This window comes from Cnephaeus nilssonii (genome assembly GCF_951640355.1).
Source record: "Cnephaeus nilssonii genome assembly, chromosome: X".
NCBI lineage: Eukaryota > Metazoa > Chordata > Mammalia > Chiroptera > Vespertilionidae > Cnephaeus > Cnephaeus nilssonii.
Genome location: NC_137071.1, coordinates 12,073,968 through 12,099,129, shown reverse-complemented (window position 1 = coordinate 12,099,129; position 25,162 = coordinate 12,073,968). Strand labels below are relative to the sequence as shown.

At 40.6% G+C, this 25,162-nt stretch overlaps 1 protein-coding gene across 1 annotated transcript; it reads right to left on the bottom strand.

The window, feature by feature from the left end:
• Nucleotides 1-3,858: 3,858 nt before the first annotated feature.
• On the bottom strand, nt 3,859-16,600 carry EIF2S3 (eukaryotic translation initiation factor 2 subunit gamma). The gene is made up of 12 exons (XM_079764510.1): nt 16,487-16,600; nt 15,921-15,984; nt 14,555-14,682; nt 14,345-14,466; nt 13,417-13,511; nt 11,983-12,141; nt 10,651-10,785; nt 9,214-9,308; nt 8,265-8,409; nt 6,749-6,918; nt 5,936-6,108; nt 3,859-4,233 (listed from the first exon to the last, which is right to left on the bottom strand). Exons 1-12 carry the CDS (start codon nt 16,553-16,555, stop codon nt 4,170-4,172), a joined length of 1,419 nt encoding a protein of 472 aa, XP_079620636.1. The 5' UTR covers nt 16,556-16,600; the 3' UTR covers nt 3,859-4,169.
• Between the last annotated feature and the right edge of the window lie 8,562 nt (nt 16,601-25,162).

Genomic DNA, 25,162 nt, shown 5'->3' with positions numbered 1-25,162 from the left:
TCATTAAAAATGGTAATTCTGATAGTTCTCTAAGTACACAAGTTAATAGTTTTCTTCTCTACATCACCTACGTTTTTAAATTTTTGAATTGTACCAAATGCATCTTCAAGGTACACTTTTTTTTCCCCAACCGATAAAAACACTCAGGTGTACACAAGAAAGCATTATTTTTTAATATATTGCTGGACTTAATTTACTAATATTTTAGTATGAATTTTAGAACTTTATAAAGTCTCTAATGGTTTTGTTGCTTTTGGTAGTATTCTTTCCAGGTTTGGACAGCAGGGATAGAATAATTTTGAACAATGAGTTAGGACAGTGGTCGGCAACTCATTAGTCAACAGAGCCAAATATCAACAGTACAACGATTGACATTTCTTTTGAGAGCCAAATTTTTTAAACTTCAACTTCTTCTAACGCCACTTCTTCAAAACAGACTCTCCCAGGCTGTGGTATTTTGTGGAAGAGCCACACTCAAGGGGCCAAAGAGCCGCATGTGGCTCTCGAGCCGCAGTTTGCCGACCACTGAAGGATGTCTCCTTTTGTAGCCCCCTCTTCATTTCCTATTTTCTGGAACAATTTAAATATCAGAATTATCTATTCCTTAAAATTTGGCAGAATGTGAAAATTTTTGCAAAGCTACTTTTTTTAACAGTCTCAGTTTCTTGTTATCAATATTTTAAGGGTGCCTGCTTCATTTTTGGTATTTTAAAAATGTTTTTATGCATTTCTAGAAAGGTATCCATTTCACTGGAAGCTTTACCATATTTTTTTTTTCTAAAAATGGGATTTCAGCAATTTTATGAGTACAGCTTTTTGCGCACTCTTATTAGAAGGAAAGTTCTTTTTCCTCTGCAAAGGCCAAATGTAAACACACACATCTTGGGAGGTTACACACAAAGAGTGAAATAGTGGATAGAGCAGGCGTCCTCAAACTACGGCCCGCGGGCCACATGCGGGTGTTTTTGCCGTTTTGTTTTTTTACTTCAAAATAAGATATGTGCAGTGTGCATAGGAATTTGTTGATAGTTTTTTTTTTAAACTATAGTCCGGCCCTCCAACGGTCTGAGGGCCAGTGAACTGGCCCCCCGTTTAAAAAGTTTGAGGACCCCTGGGATAGAGCTTTCTAGGTCAGCCTGGATGTCATTTGGATGTCACAGCTTCACTGTCCTTATGCCTCCCCCCACACACACACTTCTGTGAGACTAACTTTATCATTTATCAGAGTTGTACATAGCATTCGCTTGCAAAAAGGGTACCTGCTTATGTTGAGAACAGACTGCAGTGGTGAAAGTGTGGAAGCAGGAAGGAGTTACAGGGTTATTGTCACTGGTGACTCCGACTAGGATGGTAGCAGCGGGGGTGGTGAGAACTGATCAGATTCTGAAAAGATCTTGCTGACGAGAGCCAATAGAATTTAGATGCAATGAGCTTTCATCAGCAACATCACATTACAAGCAGATTCTCAACTAGGTATGTCTTTTGCTGAGAATTACTGTACCGACTTTAAGTTCTATGGAAATAAGGCCCATTGTTTTATTTGTATATTCCCATTTACACTAAGCACAGTGCTTTGCAGATTTGTTGAAATTCATGCAAGAGACTTCTGGTTTCAATTCTGACATGAGACTAATTAAATTAGTTGCACGGGCCAGTGTGGCGCAGTTGGTTGGGCATCATCCTGTGCACCTAAAGGTTGCCGATTCGATTCCCGGTCAGGGCACATGCCCAAGTTGTGGGCAGGATCTCTGATATGGGGTGTGCAGAGGCAGCCAATCAATATTTTGCTCTCATATCAGTGTTTCTCCCTCTCTCCCTTTCTCTCTAAAAAGTAGTAAGAATATTTTTTAAAATAATAAATTAGTCAACTCTTGCAAAGCTCTGCATCTTATGTCATTCCAGAATTTCTGGTAAATACTTAGAAAACACTTTATATATTAGATATAAAGTTAATGTTTGGATTAGAACCTTGTTTTATTTCAATGTGTTCCAGACGCTATAACATAACCCTTCAAAGTCAACCAAGTATGTAACATTAATATGGTTCCTCAAAACTTATACTTAAATAACTCATAGGCATAGATTCTAAACTTCTACGACACACCAGCTTCAATGCCAAAAAGAGCATACTATTATGACTATGGCATCCAATCCCACATTAAACACAAATTAAAGCTAAAACCGGTTTGGCTCAGTGGATAGAGTGTCGGCCTGTGGACTCAAGGGTCCCAGGTTCGATTCCGGTCAAGGGCACGCACCTTGGTTGCGGGCACATCCCCAGTAGGAGGTGTGCAAGAGGCAGCTGATCGATGTTTCTCTCTCATCGATGTTTCTAGCTCTCTATCCCTCTCTGTAAAAAATCAATAAAATATATATATATATTTTAAAAAAACACAAATTGAAGAAAAGCAAACTAGAGTATTATCAGACTACCAAAACTCAATTAAGATTCTGTGTTATCTGATACACCTACTTCTCAACTCTAAACTTGTTTCTCAACACTGGGGAGTTTTTAAAAAACATCAACGCCTCAGCTCCACCCCAAGCCAATTAAATCAGAATCTCTGTGGGGCATCTATCTTTTATTAAAAAGTACATATTTTTATTGATTTCAGAGAGGGAGAGGGAGAGATAGAAACCTCAATGGTAAGAGAGCATCATGGATTGGCTGCCTCCTGCATGCCCCCTACTGGGGATGAGCCTGCAACCCGGGCATGTGCCTTGATCAGGAACTGAACCTGGGACTTCAGTCCACAGGCCCATGCTCTCTCCATTGAGCCAAACCAGCTTTCTTTATTTTTTTCAGGTTTTTCCAGCTATTTTAATGTCAGTCAGAGTTGAGAACGACTGCTCTAACAGAATCTTATGAAACAAAAAATAAGTAAAAATTAAAAAGCACAGCACATGAAAAGTACAGGAACATGGAGAGTAAGTTAAAAATCAAAGGGCATGCCCTGGCCGGTTTGGCTCAGTGGATAGAGCGTCGGCCTGAGGACTCAAGGGTCCCAGGTTCGATTCCGGTCAAGGGCATATTCCTTGGTTGCGGGCACATCCCCGGTGGGGGGTGTGCAGGAGGCAGCTGATTGATGTTTCCCTCTCATCAATGTTTCTGACTCTCTATCCCTCTCTCTTCCTCTCTATAGAAAATCAATAAAATATATTTTTTAAAAAATCAAAGGCCACACCCCTTGCTTTCTAACATCTTTTCTCTTGAAAGCTCCAAAGATTACTAATAGTAAAGAACAACAGCCCTAACCAGTTTGGCTGAGTGGATAGAGCGTCGGCCTGCAGACTAAAGGGTCCCAGGTTCGATTCCGGTCAAGGGCATGTACCTTGGTTGCGGGCACATCCCCATTGGGGGGGTGTGCAGGAGGCAGCTGATCGATGTTTCTAACTCTCTATCCCTCTCTTCCTCTCTGTAAAAAATCAATAAAATATTTTTTTAAAAAAAATAGGTTTAGCTGTGTTACGCTTATTAATTCGTCCTAATTCAGTGTCTGGTAAGTTAATGTTCAAGAAAAAATATTAATTTTTATTAAAATGTTCTATTATTTTATGTTAACGATGACTCATTTATTTCAGCCCTTTGTATTGAAAATTGAAGCTTTTGTTTTTTTGCGGCCCACATAAACTTAAACCTTGTTTATTTGGCCCGTGTCAGCCTTTGAGTTTGACATGCTTGCTCTAAAGGATAATTTTATTTGAACTTATTCATTTCTTTTACTCAAAATTGTGAAGATAAAGCAACATAAAGTATGAGGCAAAGGGAAGCTAGTCTTCAAAAATTTGTATCTCCAAGTTTTTACTGATGTAATAATCCTTTCAAGCCCGAAGCTACTCAAAGATGAATCATGAAAATAAGAAGAAAAAATTTATTTCAAATAGGTTCGGTGGTACATGTGCTACAGCAAAACCTAATTGTAGCAGTTTCATTTCAAACCAGCAGTGATATGTAATTTAGACATTATTTGGGAATGAGTAGTTTCTAAGAGAATCAATCCAATAATTTTTACATTTATTGTAGACCCTAATTTCAGTACTAGAGAGGTTACATTTGCATCACCAAAAAAATGAGAATAATTGCTACTAAGGTGAAATTCACTCCCCAGCACTACTTTGAAAATATATCGCTAATTTGGTAATAGAAAATCTGATTTGATCCAAATTCTTCAGTCATCATCTACTGTTGGCTTGATTGTCACTCCTCTTCTTATTTGACCCCAACCAATTAAACTGCAAAAGGAAAATAAAAGAAACTGTGAGTTTTGGGCTATTTCATTATTACCACACACTCATTTGACATAACTGGTTTTACCTGCCTATCTGCTCAATCAGAATGTCTCCAAAACCTGCTCCTCCATAAAGCTCACACTATCATCTTAGATTCTTAGACCCAGACAGATGGACTCTAGTCAGAATGAATGACAGAAGAAAAAAAAATTGCTACTATAAATATGCTCATCTTCACTCTATCAAAACACACCTACTCCTTCAGAACTGCCAAGAGCCTTCCCATCCACCTAAGGAACCATGCTGTTACAAAACCCCTCACTCTGATATTATTTTAAAATCCCATTCTCTATCCTTTTCTCCATTCACAGCACCTCAGCATATCACAATGGCTTTAGCATTACCTTAGATGGTAAAGGAAATTAAACTAAAGGACTACATAGTCTATTATTGGCAGATTACTCTCAACAGCAGAGGGACCTCTGCTCCCTCTTCCAATGTCTGCTCTATTAAGTGACTAAGCTGGATTGCTAACTCAACTGTAGCTTCTAGAACAAAATCCACCTCCACATGGGTTAAAACCACAATTCTAAAGAATGTAAGAATCACCCAGCCAGCGTGGCTCAGTGGTTGAGCATCAACCCAGGAATCAAGAGGTTACTGGTTTGATTCCCAATCAGGACACATGCCTAGGTTATGGGCTCAATCCCCAGTAGGGGGCGTGCAGGAGGCAGCCAATCAATGATTCTCATCATTGATGTTTCTATCTCTCCCTTTCCTTTCCTCTCTGAACTCAATAAAAAAATATTAAAAAATGTTAAGAAAAAAAATGTTAAGAATCATTCAGATGCTCTCATTTCTTTGAACAATTTTAGTGATTCTCTAAGGAGACACACCACCTATAAGTATTCCAGCCAAGAATATAAAACCTGAATCTAATCTTAGGAAACATCAGATAAACCCAAATTGAGGAAGAGTCTATAAAGTAATTAGCTTGTATTCTTCAAAGCTGTCAATGCTAAGACAATGAAAGGTTAAGGAAGTTCCAGATTAGAGATCAAAAAGACATGAAAACTAAATGCAATGCATGACACAGACTGAAAGGACAAAGAGGACAATATTGGGACAAGCAATAAAACTGGAATATGGACTGTAGATTTTATTATTTTATCAATGTTAAACTTTTTTTCTTTTTAATTTTAAACTTTACATGGTTATATAAGAGAATATCTTTGTTTTTAGGAAATATACAAAGTATTATGAGATCAAGGGGCATGGTTATAAACAACCCAATCCTCAAATGGTTCAGAAAAAAAGTTTATTCATATATATAAATATATATGCACACACACAAGTAAATTGTGCATTTGGGAAAAGGGAATACAGTTGTGTGTGCAACTCTTGTAATTTTCCTGTTAAGTCTGAATTTATTTCCAAATGAAAGTTTTAAAAAGCCAAAGACAAGGGAAATACTGAACTAAATTCATTGGTTTTTGATATGTGGCCATCACAAATCAGGGCAGGAAATACAGATTACAAAGTCATCCAAATAAATACAGTTTAGAGCTAAAGCCACAATAACTGTTGTATTCTAGGAAAAGTGTGCGTGAAAGAGTATGTGTGTGTGCGCGCGCGCACCACCAAGGATTTAAGAAAATTAACTGTGTCTTCTTTATTAGATAGTGACAAAGGCTAAGACACTTACCGCCAGTGTTTCTCAACCCTTCGGCTAAGGGCAATTTTTTCTCCTACTTCTGTGCACACAGGATTAGTCAAAACAATTTTGCCCAAATCGGCCTTGACTGCACTAACTCTTCCTCCAGTTGACAGGGATCCTATGTTCACCATGAGCACTTCATTCTTAGACAACTTTTGCACCTAGGAAAATAAAAATAAACCCCAATATCAAGAAAATGTGTTCTAAAACTTATTTTCTGACATCCTTGCCAACAACAGATGTTAGCAACTTTCCATCTCTACCAGCATAATCTTGAAACTTAAAAAGAAAAAATCAAATGATGCCCTAGCCAGTTTGGCTCAGTGGATAGAGAGTGGGCCCGGGTTTGATTCCAGTCAAGGATGCCCTGGCTGGTTTGGCTCAGTGGATAGAGTGTCAGCCTATGATTCCAGTCAAGGGCACATGCCTCAGTTGCAGGCTCAATCTCTAGCCCTGGTTGAGACACGTGCGGGAGGCAACGAATCCACTGGAGGACACACCGATGTTTTCTTCTCTCTGTCTCTCCCCCCCTCCCTTCCACTCTCTCTAAAAATCGATGGAAAAATATCCTCAGGTGAAGATTAACAAGAAAATAAGGAAAATGGGTAACAGGACTATATCATTGTCACGACATACTTTTCCGTTTTGTTTGGTTTCACTTTAAACAAACTGCTATATTAAAATTCTCCATTTTCAAGAAGTCAAATTTACTTTTTTTTTTTTTTAAATCCCATGTTAACTGTAAAACTGGTCTTTACATCACTGTCACTTTTTTGAACAGGAATTATGGAAAGCACTTACTTTTGCAGCTTTTTTGTCTCCTTCAGTGCGTACACCTAGAAGGCGTCTAAGCAGGAAATAGGAGATTTCCAATTCTGTGAAGATCTCAGGTAAAGCTCCAACTGCACCAAGTACCTGCCCCACCATTCTGTCAGCCCGGCACAAAGTGGGGTCAATTTTGGTTCCAACTCCTGATAGGAAATAAGATATATCCTATATAATCAAAAGCTAATATGCTAATTAGACCAAACAGCCAAACAACCTTCCAGACGAAGTTGGGTCTGCGAGGGCCGAGCCCTTGCACGAATTTCATGCATTGGGCCTCTAGAGTATATGTGTATGTGTGTGTGTGTGTGTGTGTGTGTGTGTGTGTGTGTGTGTACATGTACGTTCCAACTTTTTTCCCTACAAAGCTGTTTATCCCAAAACGTACTCAAACAAGTACAGCACACACCTATACATTTTAATACTTGGATTTTCATAGTCACCTAACAGCCACATAGGTTTGACAAAAAAAAACCATTTTTTTCTGAAGAAATAGAATTGTAAACTCCCAGGTTAGTTGTGTATTTGAAATCAGAAAGACTCTCTTTACTTAAATTCTAAACAAAAGACAAAGAGATAATAGACTAACTAAAAAATGAATCTATCCTGCCGAAACCGGTTTGGCTCAGTGGATAGAGCATCAGCCTGCGGACTGAAAGGTCCCAGGTTCGATTCCGGTCAAGGGCACATCCCCAGTAGGGGGTGTGCAGGAGGCAGCTGATCGATGTTTCTCTCCCATCGATGTTTCTAACTCTCTATCTCTCTCCCTTCCTCTCTGTAAAAAAATCAATAAAATATATATATTTTTTAAAATAATAAATAAATAAATAATGAATCTATCCTTAATGAAGGCTAAAAAGATACAAAATTCATGGGTAGTGTGAAGAATATCTGCCTGCCATTTCTCCCCTAGGCGGGTCAAAAAGATAGCTTGAAGATTTCATATGATTCCTAGGATCCACTTCAAAATGTTTTAGCAGTGTATCTTTTGAGTAGGAGAGGAACAGAGATATAAAGAGGAAGCAAGATTGGGAGAGTATTGGTAATTTGTTGAAGCTGGGTGGTGGCTACATGAGTTATCTCTCTCCCCCTCCCTCTCCCTTTCCTCCTCTCTAGAATTAACGAACATATCCTGAGATATGAAATTAAAAAAAGGGGTGAGAATTAAAAAAAGGAGTATCTATAAAATATCTTTTTGAGTAACCATTTCCCATGAAAAGTGACATGAATATCCACAAATGAAAACGTAGGGATGTGTCCTGGCTGGTGTGGCTTAGTTGGTTGGGTGTCATCCCATATACTTGAAAGTCCTCAGTTCAATTCTCAGTCAGTTGGGGCACATGCCCAGGTTGTGGGCTCGATCCCCAATGGGGGGCATGCAGGAGGCAGCCAATCGATGTTTCCCTCTCTCACATTGATATTTTTTTCTCTCTCTCTCCCTCTCCCTTCCTGCCTCTCAAAAATAACATAGGGATGAGAGGAAAATCCTTACCAATGAGACCCCCTGGAGCAGCGTACTGAAGATCATTATGTTCCGCAAACAGTGATACAATTTTGGAAAAGATTGGTTTACACATGAGTTTTCCTTCACTATCTTTGGAAACAATACCAGGTCTGACTTCTATCTCCTGTCCCACCTGTAAAAAAAATAAATAATTAGAATTACTGCATTTAGAATTAGGGACAACACAATTCCCATTTACACATAAAAAGTCCTAACAGAAAGACCACAAAACTGAAAAGGCAATCCTTTTTCTATTTCAAAGATCACAACAAAAAAAAAGTAAAAAAGATCTCCCAAACCAGAACCATCCAACTGTTTCTAACCAGCTACCACATAAGCCTATCTCCACAAAAAATGTGGAGTACTAAAAGACATCTATATCAAGTACTAGGCACCAAGAAAAACATTTTTGTCCTGGACGGACGGGTAGCACAGTTGGTTAGTGTTGTCCCAATATGCCAAGGTTGCGGGTTTGATCCCCAATAAGAACACATACAAGAAGCAACCAATACATAAATAAGTAGAAAAAATTGATCTCTCTCTCAAATCAATAAATTCTTTTAAAAAGAGTTTCATGTCTTTAGAAAAAAATATTTTTTTTCAATTTAAAATATCCATATACTGTTTTCCTGATTAAGACCAGGGAAGTACATGATTTTCTAACCACTTTGCTGTACATCTGAAACAAATACAGAATAATACTGAATGTAAAAAAAAAAAAATACTGAATGTAAACTGTAATTGAAAAAAAAAACACCTAAAAAGACCAGGGGAAAACAAACAAAGCAAAATCATAACCAGTAGACTTTTGGTGGTGAGCACACAATGGAGTATACAGATGTTGTATTATAAAGTTGTAAATACCTGAAATTTAAATAATGTTATTAACCAATTTACCCCAATTAAACAAACACACAACCACCAAAACCCAACTTACCTTTAACACCCCTTTGAGAATACTACCACCAGCTACACCCCCTTTAAGGTCATCAACTTCACAGCCAGGTTTGTTGACATCAAAGGACCTAATAACTAAAAAGAAAACAAATTAAAGCCGAGTCTGTACACTTTAATTTTACATGAAATATTTTCTAAGTTAACTTTCCTAAAATAGTACACACATAAGATTTACACCATAGGGGTGAGTTTGTGACAAAATCTGACATTATTACTCCAACTAAGTTTATTGCAGTCTTATGAAAAAGTGGAAATAACGTAAAAGTTCACTGACAGGAGGCGTTTTATGGTCCATCAATACTAGGGATTGCCATGCAGCCATTAAAGAATGTAGAACCAAATCTACTGATCTGGAAGGACACTATTAAGGGGAAAAAAACTGGTTACTAAAATCACACACACAGTATGATCCCACTTCTACAAAGAAAAACTAAAACTAAATACATGATGATATGAGCAAAGAGAGGTATGGGAATAATATATGCCAACTGTTTCACTTTGGTTACTTCAGGGCTAAGGGGCTAGAAGTGGGAGGCAGGGAGATTACGGACTTTTTTCTTTTCTTTATATACCTCTATACAACTTCTGAAATAAAAATTGAGTTTTAAAACTATAAAACAATTCTAGGACTATATAACCTGCACTTAGGTCCTGAGAGCAGTGTTTCTTAACAATGGGTACGCATCACAATCACCCAAGGGAAGAGAACACTTCCCACAACACACAGGTGGGCCCTGGGTGAAGGCCCAAAAGGGCTCAAATGTGTTTTGAAAAGGCTCCTACATCTCTGTAAAAATCACAAGCTTAGCCCTAGCTGGTTTGGCTCAATAGATAAGAGCATAGACCAGCAAACTGAAGGGTCCTGGGTTCAATTTCGGTCAAGGGCACATGGCTGGACTGTGGGCTCGATCCCCAGTAGGGGGCGTGCAATGATGATTTTCTCTCATCATTGATATATCTCTCTCCCTTCCTCTCTGAAATCAATAAAAGAAAGAAATCACAAGCTTTGATGATCAAATTATAGCAATACTGATATTTTAAACTTAAATAAAAGTGAAAGGGACATGAAAATCTTAATGGTACAATGAAATAATCTGTGTGAGAGTTCTAATATTCTGTTCTTTATTACAACATAATTCCATAGAGAATACGGTGTTATTCCATCTCAATCACGTAACATATATACAAAAAGGTTACATTTCTTCTGCATTCAGGACTCTGGCCCTGATCCAGTAATGCAATCTAGCATTGCCAATATGCTCTCAAAACTCAACAATTTAAAAAAAATTTTTTCAATGGAGATTTTAATTTATTATTACCTCTGCAGAAATAGGAAATAGTAATAAATACTCTTAAGGTGGAATCACCAATGTAGAAAAGATCCAATTAAGAGTTAAAGACAAATCCTATCACTTACCAATAAGTCGGGGTTCTGAAGTAAAATCTCTCGGCGGTACTGGGATTTTCTTTACTATGTACTCACAGACAACTTCAATATTGTATTTCAGCTGAGCAGAAATTGGAATAATAGGAGCACCTTCTGCTACTGTACCTATATGACAAAATTCAGAAAAATCAGAATTCAATTTTACAAAATTTGTTCTATACATGTTACAGGAAACTGTTAAGAAACAGATGCCTACACATTCCCACACAAGTGCCAGCAACCAGTAGAAAGTGATAATTTTGTTTAGAAAGGTGGCAGTATTCTGTTTACTTTTACTCCTGAAAATAGATACTATTCCCTTTAAGAGAAAAATGTTAACATATATTTAATATACTAAGATGATAAAACTGTTTAAAGGAATAAAATACTAACACTCCTGGGAAAGAACATTTTACTAGTTGAAAGATTTCTAGTAACATGTAATTAGCTTTCCAATAAATGTCAAAATTATAGACTCTTTGCTAATCAAAGACTACTGCACATATTAATATTTGCTCCTTATTAATTATATGTCAAACAGGCTGTTCAAAGAAATGGAACAAACAGAATTAATTTTAATCAATATGACTTATTCTTTTACATTATGATAGAACTGGGTTCTGTGCAAAGTCAACCTTTATAACAAGAAAAACAAGGCTGAGAGAGAATTGAATGTCAACAATAAGATGTATCATGTCTTCCCTAATATGAAGAACACTAGCTGGTAGAGAAAGGGATGATGAAGTTTAAATAAATGATCGTCAGTTCCAATTCTCCAAGTAGCTACTGAGTAAGAATAGTTTAAGACCTATTTTTTAAGTGCTTTGTTCATTTTATTATCACTGAGGATTTTTATATTTATTTTTTAAAATATATTTTTATTGATTTCAGAGAAGAAGGGAGAGGGAAGAGATAGAAACATCAATGATGAGAATCATTGATCGGCTGCCTCCTCCATGCCCCATACTGGGGGTCGAGCCCACAATCCTGGCATGTGCCCTTGACCGGAATTGAACCCAGGACTCTTCAATCCCCAGGCTGATGCTCTATCCACTAAGCCAAACCAGCTAGGGCTCACTGAGGATTTTTATTAAACTGGTAGTTTCCAGAATACAACTTCACTTCTAACTTTCAACCAGCAAAAATATATTTTAGTCTATTCATTCAGAAACATCGATTTCACCAGTGGTAGGTAGAGAAAAATAAGGCTTAATACCCCTAAGCTTACCCTGTTTTATATCATCTATTAAGCTAACATCTGGTACCTGGATTAACTAGCTCTCCAAGTGATGTATAGATGTATTAGATATTACGGCTTCTTACCTTGTACAAATGCAAGAATCTGTTCATATTGTTCTTTAGCCTGGCTTTCTTTCACCAAATCAATTTTATTTTGTAAAATCAAAATATGCTTCAGTTTCATGATTTCTATAGCAGCCAGGTGCTCAGAAGTCTGAGGCTGAGGGCAAGACTCATTACCAGCTAAATGACAAAGAATAAAATAGATGCATGAGAATTAGCTAGAAATATTTGTCAGAAGAGGCAAATTCATGAGAAAGAAAGCAGATTAGTGGTTGCCAGGAGCTGGACTGGGGGAGAATAAAGTGACTGTTTAATAGGCATAGGGCTTTCTTTTGGGGTAATAGAGATGTTCTGGATCTAGATAGTGATGATGCTTGTACAACATTGTCAGTGTACTTAATGTCACCAAATTGTACACTTTAAATGGCTAAAATGGTAAGTTTTATGTTATGTATATTTTGTTAGCTGGCATGTGATAAAGGAAACATTTGAATGTTTGGCTCCCACTGCTGGTCCTAAGCAAGGAGTTTGGAATCAACAAGTTTGGCATCTCAGGGTCTGCCCTTAACTTTTGCTTAGGCATAAAGCTCTATCTAGTATTAGAAATGTTCCGGCCTAGTCAAGCTCCCGAGAGGCAGAGAGTAATTAAGAGGGAAAAAGACACTTTTTTTTTTGTTAAGTTTTTTTTTTTAAAATATATTTTACTGATTTTTTACAGAGAGGAAGGGAGAGGGATAGAGTTAGAAACATCAATGAGAGAGAAACATCAATCAGCTGCCTCTTGCACACCCCCCACTGGGGATGCGCCCGCAACCAAGGCACATGCCCTTGACTGGAATCAAACCCCGGACCCTTCAGTCCGCAGGCCGAGGCTCTATCCACTGAGCCAAACCGGTCAGGGCGAGGGAAAAGACACTTAATACAGGCTATGAATTTCAACTAATAGAGGTTATTCCCTAACAAAGAAAGGGAAGAACACTAATAGTAAAGATAACAACAGTGTATTATAAAGAAATAGGCATGTTTTGTTGGGTACTCCAACAGTCATCCTCTTTATGCAGTAATGTTCAGGTGTCCTATACTATATCCCTTGGCATACTTTTTTTTATTTTTATTTATTTTCTCATGTATAGGGCATAATGTCACAGGAAAGTCATAGTATCCAGCCACCTGTGAAGAATAAGCCCAAGTTGCTGTTGGATGTGTTATTCACAGAGGAGCCATTCTTCAGGCGCTCTGCTCTCTTCACACCCACCTTGGCATACTTTTAAAAATAAAAATAATAAGTTATATCATGTAATGTGTGGAAAATGAACTATTGACTTTATATTAGTTTCCATTCATGTCACCCTTAGGTAATGGATATGGCCTTTAAAGGCCTTAGTTCCCCTTTAAATATTTCATCTTGGATTTGCTCCACATTGATTTGTCCAAACCAATTCTGATATTACTTACCTATTAACAGAAGAGCTGCATCCATCACTGCGGCACCGTTCAGCATAGTAGCCATCAAAATATCGTGGCCAGGACAGTCAACAAAGGAAACATGTCTACCAATGGAGAAATGACAATCAGTCCTAAGATCAATCAATGCTTCAAGATGCAAGTTATAGATTTCACAAATTTAAACCACTTTAATGCAGAATATAAATACTACATATGAATATGGAAAAAATATAAATATTTATTACTGCTATAAAGTCAAGTGGTTACAGGACTTGGTGTTTCTAGACCTTGGAAATAAGATTACCTACTCGCTAGAGTCAAATCACTATAGATCATTACAAAGCAAATGAAATTAGCTATGTAATAACTAGAAATAACCGGAGACAGAAATTCCCAAATCCAATGAAAATAAATACAGTATGAAATGTATATAGGGAATGTCACCTATTTGAAAGCTAACAGTGTTAACAGAATGGACATTGCCATCTGAAAAAATAATTTGCCAAAAATTTCTCTAGCACTTTCAAAAGCTGGAATTGGCCCGGCTTTTGATAAAAGAATAAATTCTCTGCCCGGCTGGTATGCCTCGAGTGTAGATCTATGAACCAGGAAGTCACAGTTCGATTCCTGGTCAGGGCACATGCCTGGGTTGTGGGGCATGCAGAAGGCAGCCGATCAATGATTCTCTCTCATCATTGATGTTCCTATCTCTCCCTTCTTCTCTTAAAATCAATACAAATGTTTTTTAAAAAAAGAATGGCTTTGTTCTTCCCCTAAGAATAGAAACAACTACTTAAAAACATAATATGTTAAAATAACAAAACCATTCAGCGGTTAGGCTCTCTGTTTAATATCCCGGTTAATATATTTCAAAGAGCTCCAACCACAAGACAATAAAATATAAAGTATAAAGTGTTTTTAGCACCAAAGAGGTCACCTGACTAATTTGAAGTTTCCTTTGGTCCCTGGAATGTCTGTAGGAAACTCATCAGGTGTGCTACTTCCACAGGATCTGTAACATTCTGGCCGAGGACAACTTGGGTCATCAAGTTTATAAATCTAAAAGTTTCAATGAAAAGAAGATTTGGATTTGTTATCTGCACATTCCAATTAAAGTTGATGTCTAGTTCCACAGTACAGGGCTCACCTTAGCATTAGCATATCCAAGCTTGATTGTAATATTTCTTTCTAGCTCATTTTTGAACCTGACAGTGTGAACTCCAGAAATAGCTTTTACAACTGTGGATTTCCCATGAGCTACGTGGCCAATTGTACCTACAGACAAAATTCAAAAAATTAATTCACATGCACTCAATTGCACCAAATATTTTTTGCAAATAACAATGGACTAGAAAAACAAAGCCATAACTCATTATAAAATATCAATGTAAAACCAACAGTGGCTTCCATTTTTGCTCCTACATAGTCTTTTTTAAAAATATATATTTTTATTGATTTCAGAGAGGAAGGGAGAGGGAGACAGAAACATCAATGATGAGAGCCTCCCCCTCTCCCTTCCACTCTCTCTAAAACATCAATGGAAAAAATATCCTTGGGTAAGGATTAACAACAACAAAAAAAGCCATACTTAGCATACTAAAAATTATTCACCTCATGTTTTTAATCACAGGAAAAATTGCCTTCATTTAAAATAGACACTCAAGGCCCTGGCTGGGTAGCTCAGTTGGTTGGAGCATCATCGTAATACACCAAGGTTGTGGGTTCCATCTTGGTCAGGGTACATACAAGAAGCACCAATGAATGCATAAATAAGTGGAACAACAAATCGATGTTTCTCTCTCTCAAATCAATAAATAAAAATTTAAAAATAAAAATGCAATAAAAATACATATCGTGTATATTCAGAAATTTTCCAGTATTCCCAGAGTAAAATAAATAGGTATGATGAGCCTAACCAAAAGGAATCCATGAAAATAAGAAAACCCAGGTTTAATTCCAGTAATGTCAAGGATAGCATATATCTTACAACTCTTTAATAGCCTGATGGGTAGAGCCTTACTTTTTAACTAGGTTTTACTGTGCTGTTTGTCCAGACTCTCAAATAGCCCAAATTTACACTCAGTCGACATAACTTCTCCTCTACAGTTGTAGGTGTCAATTAAGGAAAAAAAAATACTCTACATAATAATAGCCTATATATCAAATAAAACTTTCAAAAACACTCTGCCCTTGCAATAACCCTGTGTGACAAGTACAGCCACATTTTTATTTCTTAAAGTGCTACATGAGTACATACTGCCTTATGCTATTAAACTTCTCATATGTCTGTATTTTTTTTTCTCACCTAGTCTGTAAGATAAGCATGGGTAACATGTGCTTCCCAAAGAAAACAAGGAGGTGCTTTGCTCACAAGTGCTCAACGTCTATTTGAATATCTGCAAACTTATATAATTCAGATAATCACACAAAGAGACAGAAATTCCCAAAGGGAGAGAAAATCACTTGCTGGAGATCGAGCAACTCAGGTCTCCAAGAAGTTATTCTTATCTTACCTATATTAATTGTGGCTTGTCTGCTGATGACTTCGTGTGAAAGTGGAGTCAGTTTGGTAACATCCTGCAATCAAACATTTTACTTTTACTTTTAATCACTATACATAAAGCAAATCACAACTTTTTCCCTTGACTTTACACTTTACCTACAGTTCACCACTATGCGAACAGCTCTCTTCTATAAGCAATCTTGTACTCGGATGACTGGCAAGTTTTAAAAGTCCTTCTCATCGCTACCTAACAATATACCCCTCTGTTCTCTAGAGAAGATGGGGAGGCCCGAGGCAGCCCAACCTTGACGTTAGCACTGAAGACAAACTTTCAAAAGTGAAAAACTTAATGACATTTATGTCTCAGGATCTTACCCCCCGCCCCCCCTGCCCGCCCCGCCAGCCCAGCTCACGGACTTGCCGAGATGCAGGTGGCGGCAGCGCGGCTCAGGACCTCCGGCTCCAGAGCTAACCACGCTCCTGCAGCCCGGCACTGCCTGGTCTCAACGCCACTCGGGAGGCCCTGTCTTTCCCACTCCCGAGTTCACTCCGCATCCTCCCAAATCGAAACCTTACCAAAGTGGCGAGATCTTGACGAGAAAGATGCGGCTGGCCGAGAGTCACGCCAGCCTCACCCCCCGCCATCTTGTCGGGAGAGGAAGGAAGTCGCCGCGGCAACCGCCAGACGAAACGCAGGGCGGGGGAGGAGGGGCGGAGCGAAGAAAGGAAAGCAGGCTAGGGCCCGGGCCGGGGAGAGGAGGACGACCGGTGCAGCAGGGCCTCATTACTTGGACTTCTTTCTGCTTGGGTTCATACAGTACTTGCTGGCAGGATGACTAGAAAACACGAGGCAAAATTTCGGGAGCTATTCGTAGCGGACGTGTTGGTTATTTGTGCAGGCAAAGCTGAGGGCAGCTCCGAAAAAGGCCCCCTGCTACGCGGGTGAAACTAACGGCGCGCGCGCTGGCTCTGGAGAAACCATTTCCGGTTTCCCGTGGGGGTGGCCGGAAGGGTTTCTCAGGACCTGGGAACCTTAGGTAGGATGTGAGGACAGACTGTGGGAACGTATTTTTTTACTGACTTCCGCAGTGTAATAAGGCGAAGTCGGCTCGGGTCCCGCCCACCTGTGACGGAGCTATAGGCGGGAGGAGGCCGTGCGCTGAGCTGGCCACGTTCACGTCGCCTCGCGTCACTGGCAGACGGCGGGCAGGGCGCCCTCGCGCGGAGGTTCCGCGGCCGGCGGATGGGAAAAGCAAAGTCTAACTTACTCGCAGACGTTTCTGGAGCTAGGGAGGTGGTCCGTAGTGGCGCTAGAATGGAGTTAGCATAGAATAGAAGCTGGGTTGTCAGTAAGACCTCCCCAAAAGGCTTTTTTTTTTTTTTTAAAAAAGCTGATCCAAGAAAACCCACTTCTTTAATGGCAATATTACCAATAAATTGATATTTAAAAATTTAAAGGTTGTTGAGATTTAACCCTTTTTCATCCAGTGTTAAAAAGAATGCAAGTTTTGTTCCTCCCCCATGTATTTCTATGCTTTACAAATTTTCTATCATGAACATGTATTCATTTCTAGTCAGAAAAAATGTAAGGAGAGATGAATAAGAATTTAGGTTATCTGTGTTCATTTAATGCTTAAGAAAGATGATAATGTGTATGTTTTTATAAGTTTTAGGTACAACGGTTTACCTAAAATGGGAAGATATATTTCAATAAATACATTCATTGGTTAAATGATGGCAGAAACTGTACAATATTTTGTATTTAGGTGGAGGCAATTAATTCTAAATTTAGGAACTTACAAGTTGATAAATTTAAAATTTATCTGACATTGTAAATAGTTGTACCGCCAATTCAGAAAACCCAGGTGATAACAATGTGGAATTAGTGGTGATGGTTACACTACTTTGTGAATATACTAAAAAATCAGTGAACTGTACATTTTATTTATTTTAAAATTTAATTTAATTTTTATTCATTTTAGAGAGAAAGGGAGAGAGAGGTAGAAACATCAATGATGAGAGAGAACCATTGATCTGCTGCCTCCTGCACGCCCCACATTGGGGATCAAGCCCCCAACCTGGGCATGTGTGCTTGGCGGGAATGGAACCTAGGACCCTTCAGTCCGCAGGGTGACGCTCTATCCACTGAAGCAAACCGGCTAGGACAGTGAACATACGTTTTAAAGGGTGAATCTTACAGTGTGTAAATTATATCAATAAAAAAATACAAAATTCACACCTTGTTCACTGTGGCTCAGTTGGTTGAGCTGAAAGGTCGCTGGTTCGATTCCCCATCAAGGCACATAGCAAGGTTTCGAGTTCCATCCCTGGTTGGGGTACATGCAGGAGGCAACTGATCAATATTTCTTGCTTTCTCCCCCTCCCTCCCTCTCTCCCTAAAAATCAATAACAACATAAAAAAATAGCCCTAGCCGGTTTTGCTCAGTGGATAGAGCATCAGCCTGTGGACTGAAGGGTCTGAGGTTTGATTCCCTGGCCCTGGTAGAGAGTGTGCGGGAGGCAACCAATTGATGTGTCTCTTTCACATTGATGTTTCTCTTTCTATCTCTCCCCATCCCACTCTCCCTTAAAAAGAAAAAAGAAAAGAAAAAAATATATAGCCCTGGCTAGTTTGGCTCAGTGGATAGAGCATTGGCCTGTGGACTGAAGGGTCCTGGGTTCGATTCTAGCCAAGGGCACATGCCCGTGTTGCAGGCTCAAGCCCCAGTGGGGGGCGTGCAGGAGGCAGCGAAGCAATGATTCTCTCTCATCATTGATGTTTCTATCTCTCTCTCCCTCTTCCTTCCTCTCTGAAATCAATAAAAGAAATATATATATATAGCGTGTCTCAAAAAATGTGTGCACACTTTGAATAATTATTAATTCCAATGCTTAAATTTGAAAAGGAAGAGACATCAATTGAGCTATCAAAAAAGTTTGTATACATTTTTGGGGACAATATATATATGTATGTATATATAATATATAATATACAATATAGAATGTAATATATAATATACTAGTGGCCCGGTGCACGAAATTCATGCATGGGGGGGGGGTGTCCCTCAGCCCGGCCTGCACCCTCTCCAATTTGGGACCCCTCAGGGGATGTGTGACTGCCAGTTTAGGCCCTCTCACAATCCGGGACCACTGGCTCCTAACTGCTCACCTGCCTGCCAGCCTGATCGCCCCCCAAACTGCTCTCCTGCCGGCCCGATCTCCCCCAACCGCTCCCCTGCTGGCCTGATCGATGCCTAACTGCTACCCTGCAGGCCCGATTGCCCACAACTGCCCTCGCCTGTTGCTACCCGCCTCCTCCACTGGGACCCACCTCCTCCGTGCGAGGCAGCAGAGATGCTGGGACCGGCCTCCTCCACGCCGTGTGGAGCCACGGGACCCCCAGGCCTCACCACACAGAGCGGGTGCTAGGCCCCGCCTCCACTGTGCACACAACCATCTTGTGGTGGCCATCTTGTGATGACATCGCGCACAAGGGTCACCTAGGCTTTTATTAGTATAGATAGTATATAATATACAATATATAGTTCACTAGTGGCCCGTTGCACAAAATTCATGCACGTTAAAAGGGAATTAATTAGAGGAAATATTTTAATATTGCTATTTGCCCTTTCTCTATAATAGAAGTGTCAGAGATGAAAGAAAATTAGTAAAACTTATCTGAAAATCTCCCTCCTGTCAGGGTCTGGGGCATGCCACAGGACCTAGAGTTAAGTCCCCGCCCACCACCCGCACATGCTTTGAAAACGCAGGAGACCCAGACCTGGCCAGCCCCACCCCCATTGGGTGAGACCCAGTCCCTGATGGCCCCACCTCTGTCAAGCCCCTCCATGTTGGGGGCACAGCCTCAGGTCCCCTGGCCCGGTGCCAGGGTGGGGGGCACAATCTGAGGTCCCCCGTCAAGCCCCACTGGGCAGAGGGTATGGCCTGAGGTGTCCCTGCCCAGCGCTGGGATAGGGGGTGTGGCCTGAGGTCCCCGTCAAGCCCCGCTGGGTGGGGAGTATGGCCTGAGGTCCCTTGCCTCAGCTAGGCACCATGCAGCCTCAGATTCCTGCTGTTCAGTTGTGACCTTATGGCATCCCGGCTAATTTGCATATTCCTCTATTATATAGAGAGATAATATAAAATATATATATATATGTATATGTATATATATATATATATATATATATATATATATATATATATATAAAACACCCTAATATGCAAATAGACTGAACGGCGGAACAACTGAACAACTGACTAACCACTCACTATGACGTGTGCTGACCACCAGGGGACGCATGTGGAACATGGCGGGCATTGGCCGCAGCAGGATGGTGGAGCAGATGAGCAGGGTGCCAGTCACCATCATCGGGGTGAGCCTCTGGTGGTTACTGAAAATTCTTTGCTCCCACATGCCGTGGTCCCACCCAGTGCTCACACCTGCTGCCAGTGCTGGCCCCACTTGCACCTGCTGATGGCGCTGGAGCCGCCACTCACACCTGCTGATGGTGCCGGCTCTGCTCGCTCTGTGCCGTCAGCATGTGGGAGCAGCAGCGGCGGGCAGCAGTGGGAGCAGGGCTGCTGGCAGACAGGGGACCAGCAGCTGCAGCAGGAGGGGCTGGGGAGGGGCGCGGAGGATGGGCTGAGACCTGCCCCTGTGCCCACTGCAGCCTCATGGCCCACAGTTCCTTTCAAGGTGCATGAATTCGTGCACTGGGCCCCTAGGATATAATATGATTGTATGCTATATGTTGTATAATGTATAACCTATAACATACAATATATAATGTATAATGTATAATATATAATATATATACATATCATTGATAATAAAACATATGCTTCATTGTCTGAAACTTTTGGAAGTAGAAATGTTACAGGAAATAATGTCATTAATAAGAATAATAGTAGTTAACAAATAATGCACTGACTTAAGAATTAACTTTATTTAATCCTTACAACAATCTGATGAGATATATACAATTTTTTAAAGATATATACTATTATTACCATTTGACAGGTGAGGAAACTTGATTCCTAAAAAGATTAGATAACATGCCCATGATTCCACAGCTAGTAAGTAGCATAGCTAGAATTCATAGGCAATTAATAACAAGCATGCTCTTTTTAGAAAATGGGCTTTATTGAGGTAAATTTTGTATACCATATAATTCACCCATTTTAAGTACACAATTAAGTGATTTTTAGTAAATTTACAGAGTTGTGCAACTATCACCACAATCCAGATTTTGAACATCTCCATCACTCCCAAAGAGATCCTGAGTATCCATTTGCAGTCACTCCCCATTTCTACCTCTGGCCCCAGGAAACCATTAATGGTCTTTCTGTCTCTATAGATTTGCCTTATCTGGACATCCTATATAATAGAAAGTTAATATGCAAATAGACTGAACGGCAGAACAACCGAACAACTGGTCACTATGACGTGTGCTTACCACCAGGGGACACGCATGGAACATGGCAGGTGTCGGCAGCAGGTGGCAGAGTGCAGAACATGGTGGGTATTGGCCATGGCGGGATAGTGGAGCAGGTGAGTGAGGGTGCCAGACCAAGGTGGGGCACTGATCGCTGTCATCAGGGCAAGCCTCTAGTGGTTACTGAAAATTCTTTTCTCCCACATGCTGTGGTCCCACCTGGAGCTCACACCTGCTGCTGGCGCCGGCTCCGGCCCCACTTGCACCTGCTGCCGGCATCAGAGTCACTGCTTGCACCCACTGCCAGCGCCCAGCGCCGGCCCCAATTGCTTGGTGCCGTCAGCTGGTGCGAGCAGCGGCTGCTGGCCCTGATCGCCTCTCAGGGCTTCTCCACCTCCCCCTGATCCTGAGGGGTGATTGGGGCAGCAGCCGCTGATCACACCCACTGCCAGTGCCCAGCGCCAGTCCCGATTGCTTGGCACCGTCAGCCCATGGGAGCAGCAGCAGTGATGGGAGCAGGGCTGTCAGCAGAGAGGGGACCAGGGACTGCGGTGGGAGGGCCTGAGCGGGGGCATGGAAGATGGGCTGAGACCCACCCCTGTGCCCACCAAAGCCTCATGGCCCATAGTTCCTTTCAAGGTGCACGAATTTGTGCACTGGGCCCCTAGTCCCATATAATAAAGAGGTAATATGCAAATTGACTATCACTCCAACACACAAGATGACTGCCCCCATGTGGACACAAGATGGCCGCCACAAGATGGCCGGCAAGGGAGGGCAGTTAGGGGTGACCAAGTCAGCAAAGGAGGGCAGTTAGGGGCAATTGGGCTGGCAGGGGAGCAGTTAGGTGTCAATCAGGCTGGCAGGGGAGTGTTTAGGGAGTAATCAGGCTGGCAGGGGAGTGGTTAGGGGGTGATCAGGCTGGCAGGCAGAAGTGGTTAGGGGCAATCAGGCAGGCAGACAGGCGAGCGGTTGGGAACCAGCAGTCCTGGATTGTGAGAGGGATATCTGACTGCCCATTTTGGCCTCATCCCAATCCCTTGAGGGGTCCCAGATTGGAGAGGGTGCAGACTGGACTGAGGGACACACAGTCCTCCCCCGTGCACAAATTTCATGCACCAGGCCTCTAGTTTTATATAAATGGAATCATACAATATGTGGTATTTTGTTTCTGGTTTCTCTCAGCATAATGGTTTTGAGGTTCATCCACATTGTAGCATCTATCAGTAGTAGTTCATTCCTCTTTATTGTTGAATTTTATGGACATACCACATTTGCTGATCCATTCACATTTTGAGGAATAGCCACACTTTTCTAAAGTGGCTGCATTATTTTACATTCCCACCAGTAATGTATGAGAGCTGCTACTGCTCCACATCCTCACCAACTTGATATCACACTATCACAGCTTGATATTGTTTCTTCTTTTTATTATAGACATTCTAGTAGATGTGTTTGTTTTTTTTTAATGTCTATTCAGCCCTAGCCGGTTCGGCTCGGTGGATAGAGCGTCAGCCTGCAGACTGAGGGGTCCCAGGTTTGATTCCGGTCAAGGGCATATGCCCGGGTTGCAGGCTCGATCCGCAGTGGGGGGCGTACAGGAGGCAGCCAATCAATGATTCTCTCTCATCATTAATGTTTCTATCTCTCTCTCCCTCTTCCTTCCTCTCTGAAATAAATAAAAATATAAAAAAATAAATGTCTATTCAGATCCTTTACCCATTTAAAAAATATTTTTATTTATTTCATTTATGTATTTTTATTAATTTCAGAGAGGAAGGGAGAGAGAGAGAGAGAGAAATAGAAACATCAATGATGAGAGAGAATCATGGATCGGCTGCCTTGAGATTCACAACCCGGGCATGTGCCCTTGACCGGAATCAAACCCGGGACCCTACAATCCACAGGCCAACACTCTATCCATTGAGCCAAAACGGCTAGGGCTAGTAGATGTGGTTATAATTTGCATTTCTCTAATGAGTAATGATGTTGAGCATCTTTTCATGTACTTATTAGTCATTCATATGTCTTCTTTGGTAAAATATCTATTCAAAGCCATTTTTAAATTGGGCAGTTTATCTTATTGAGTAAGAGTTTTTAAATATTCTGGAAACTAGTGTTTATCAGATACATGATTTGTAAATGTTTTCTCCCAGTCTGTAGCTTGTCTATTCATTTTCTTTTTTTTCAAAATATATTTTATTGATTTTTTACAGAGAGGAAGGGAGAGGGATAGAGAGTTAGAAACATTGATGAGAGAGAAACATCAATCAGCTGCCTCCTGCACACCTCCTACTGGGGATGTGCCCACAACCAAGGTACATGCCCTTGACCGGAATCGAACCTGGGACCTTTCAGTCCCCAGGCTAACACTCTATTCACTGAGCCAAACCGGTTAGGGCTCCATTCATTTTCTTTTTTTTTTTTTTTTTATATTTTATTGATTTTTTACAGAGAGGAAGGGAGAAGGATAGAGAGTTAGAAACATTGATGAGAGAGAAACATCAATCAGCTGCCTCCTGCACACCTCCTATTGGGGATGTGCCCGCAACCAAGGTACATGCCCTTGACCAGAATGGAACCTGGGACCTTTCAGTCAGCAGGCCGACACTCTATCCACTGAGCCAAACTGGTTAGGGCTATTCATTTTCTTAATGGTGTCTTTGAAGAAACAGCAAAGGTTTTAAACTTTGAAGTCCAAGTTATTTCTGCTTTTATGAATCGTGCTTTAAAAAAATATATTATTGATTTGAGAGAGAGAGAGGAAGGAAGAAAGAGAAAAAGAAGGGGAAACATCAATTGGACCACCCGACTGTAGATCAAACCCACAACCGAGGTATGTGCTTTGACTGGGAATCAAACCAGTAACCTTTCAGTGCATGGGACAATGCTCAACCAACTGAGCCACACCAGCCAGGGCTACAAATCATGCTTCTGGTATCATATTTAAGAACATAAAGATTTACTCCTGTGTTTTCTTCGGAAATGTTTCTAGTTTTAGCTCTTACATTTAGGTCTATGATCTATTTTGAGTTAATTTTTATGTAGCATGAGGTAGGAGTTTAACTCCATCTTTTTGCATGTGGTTATCCAATTGTCTCAACACTATTTGCTGAAAAGATAATTGTTTCCCTTTTGAATTGCCTTGGAACTTTCTTGAAAATAATTTGACCATAAAAGGGTTTATTTCGGGGCTCTCTGTTCCATTGATCTATTATTTCTATCCTTACGCCAGTACCACACTGTCTTGATTTCTGTAGTTTTAGATAGTCCATTCTGAAGTTGGCAAGTGTAAGTCCTTTTAACCATATTCTTTTTCTTTTTTTTTACCATATTCTTTTTAAAAGTTGTTTTGGCTTTTCTAGAGCCTTTGCATTTCAATATAAATTTTAGGATCAGCCTGTGAATTTCTACATATAAGCCTGTTAGGGATTTCTAGGGATTGTTTTGAATCTATAGATCAATTTGAGGAGAATCACCATCTTGACAATATTGAGACTTCTGGTTATGAAGGCCATTCTGCCTCACCTATGCTTAGCATTTCAACACCCCCCACCATGACAGTGCTGCTTTTCTCCTAGGTCTCTGGACAGGGTGAAGTTCAGCCATCCTTGAAGCCAGGCAAGCACCCCCCCCCCCTCCACCCCCGCCGCTATTCACTTGCATGCACTTCCCCTGCTTCCACTAAAGCTACCCGCCCCAAGCTGAGCCTGCCAGAGCTGACTTATCTGAAGTCCCTCTCTGCCCTGTGTCAGGACAAAGACATTTTGTCCTGAGAGCTATGTGATCACTGTTTTTTGAAGAACTTAGTTTT

Excerpts from the sequence above, each read along its gene's own strand:
- EIF2S3 (XM_079764510.1), bottom strand. The coding sequence starts at position 16,555 with ATGGCGGGGGGTGAGGCTGGCGTGACTCTCGGCCAGCCGCATCTTTCT. Across the intron at positions 15,985-16,486 it reads GTCAAGATCTCGCCACTTTG|GATGTTACCAAACTGACTCC; the intron begins GTAAGGTTTCGA and ends GTTTGATTGCAG. Across the intron at positions 10,786-11,982 it reads GATTCTTGCATTTGTACAAG|GTACAGTAGCAGAAGGTGCT; the intron begins GTAAGAAGCCGT and ends TTTGTCATATAG.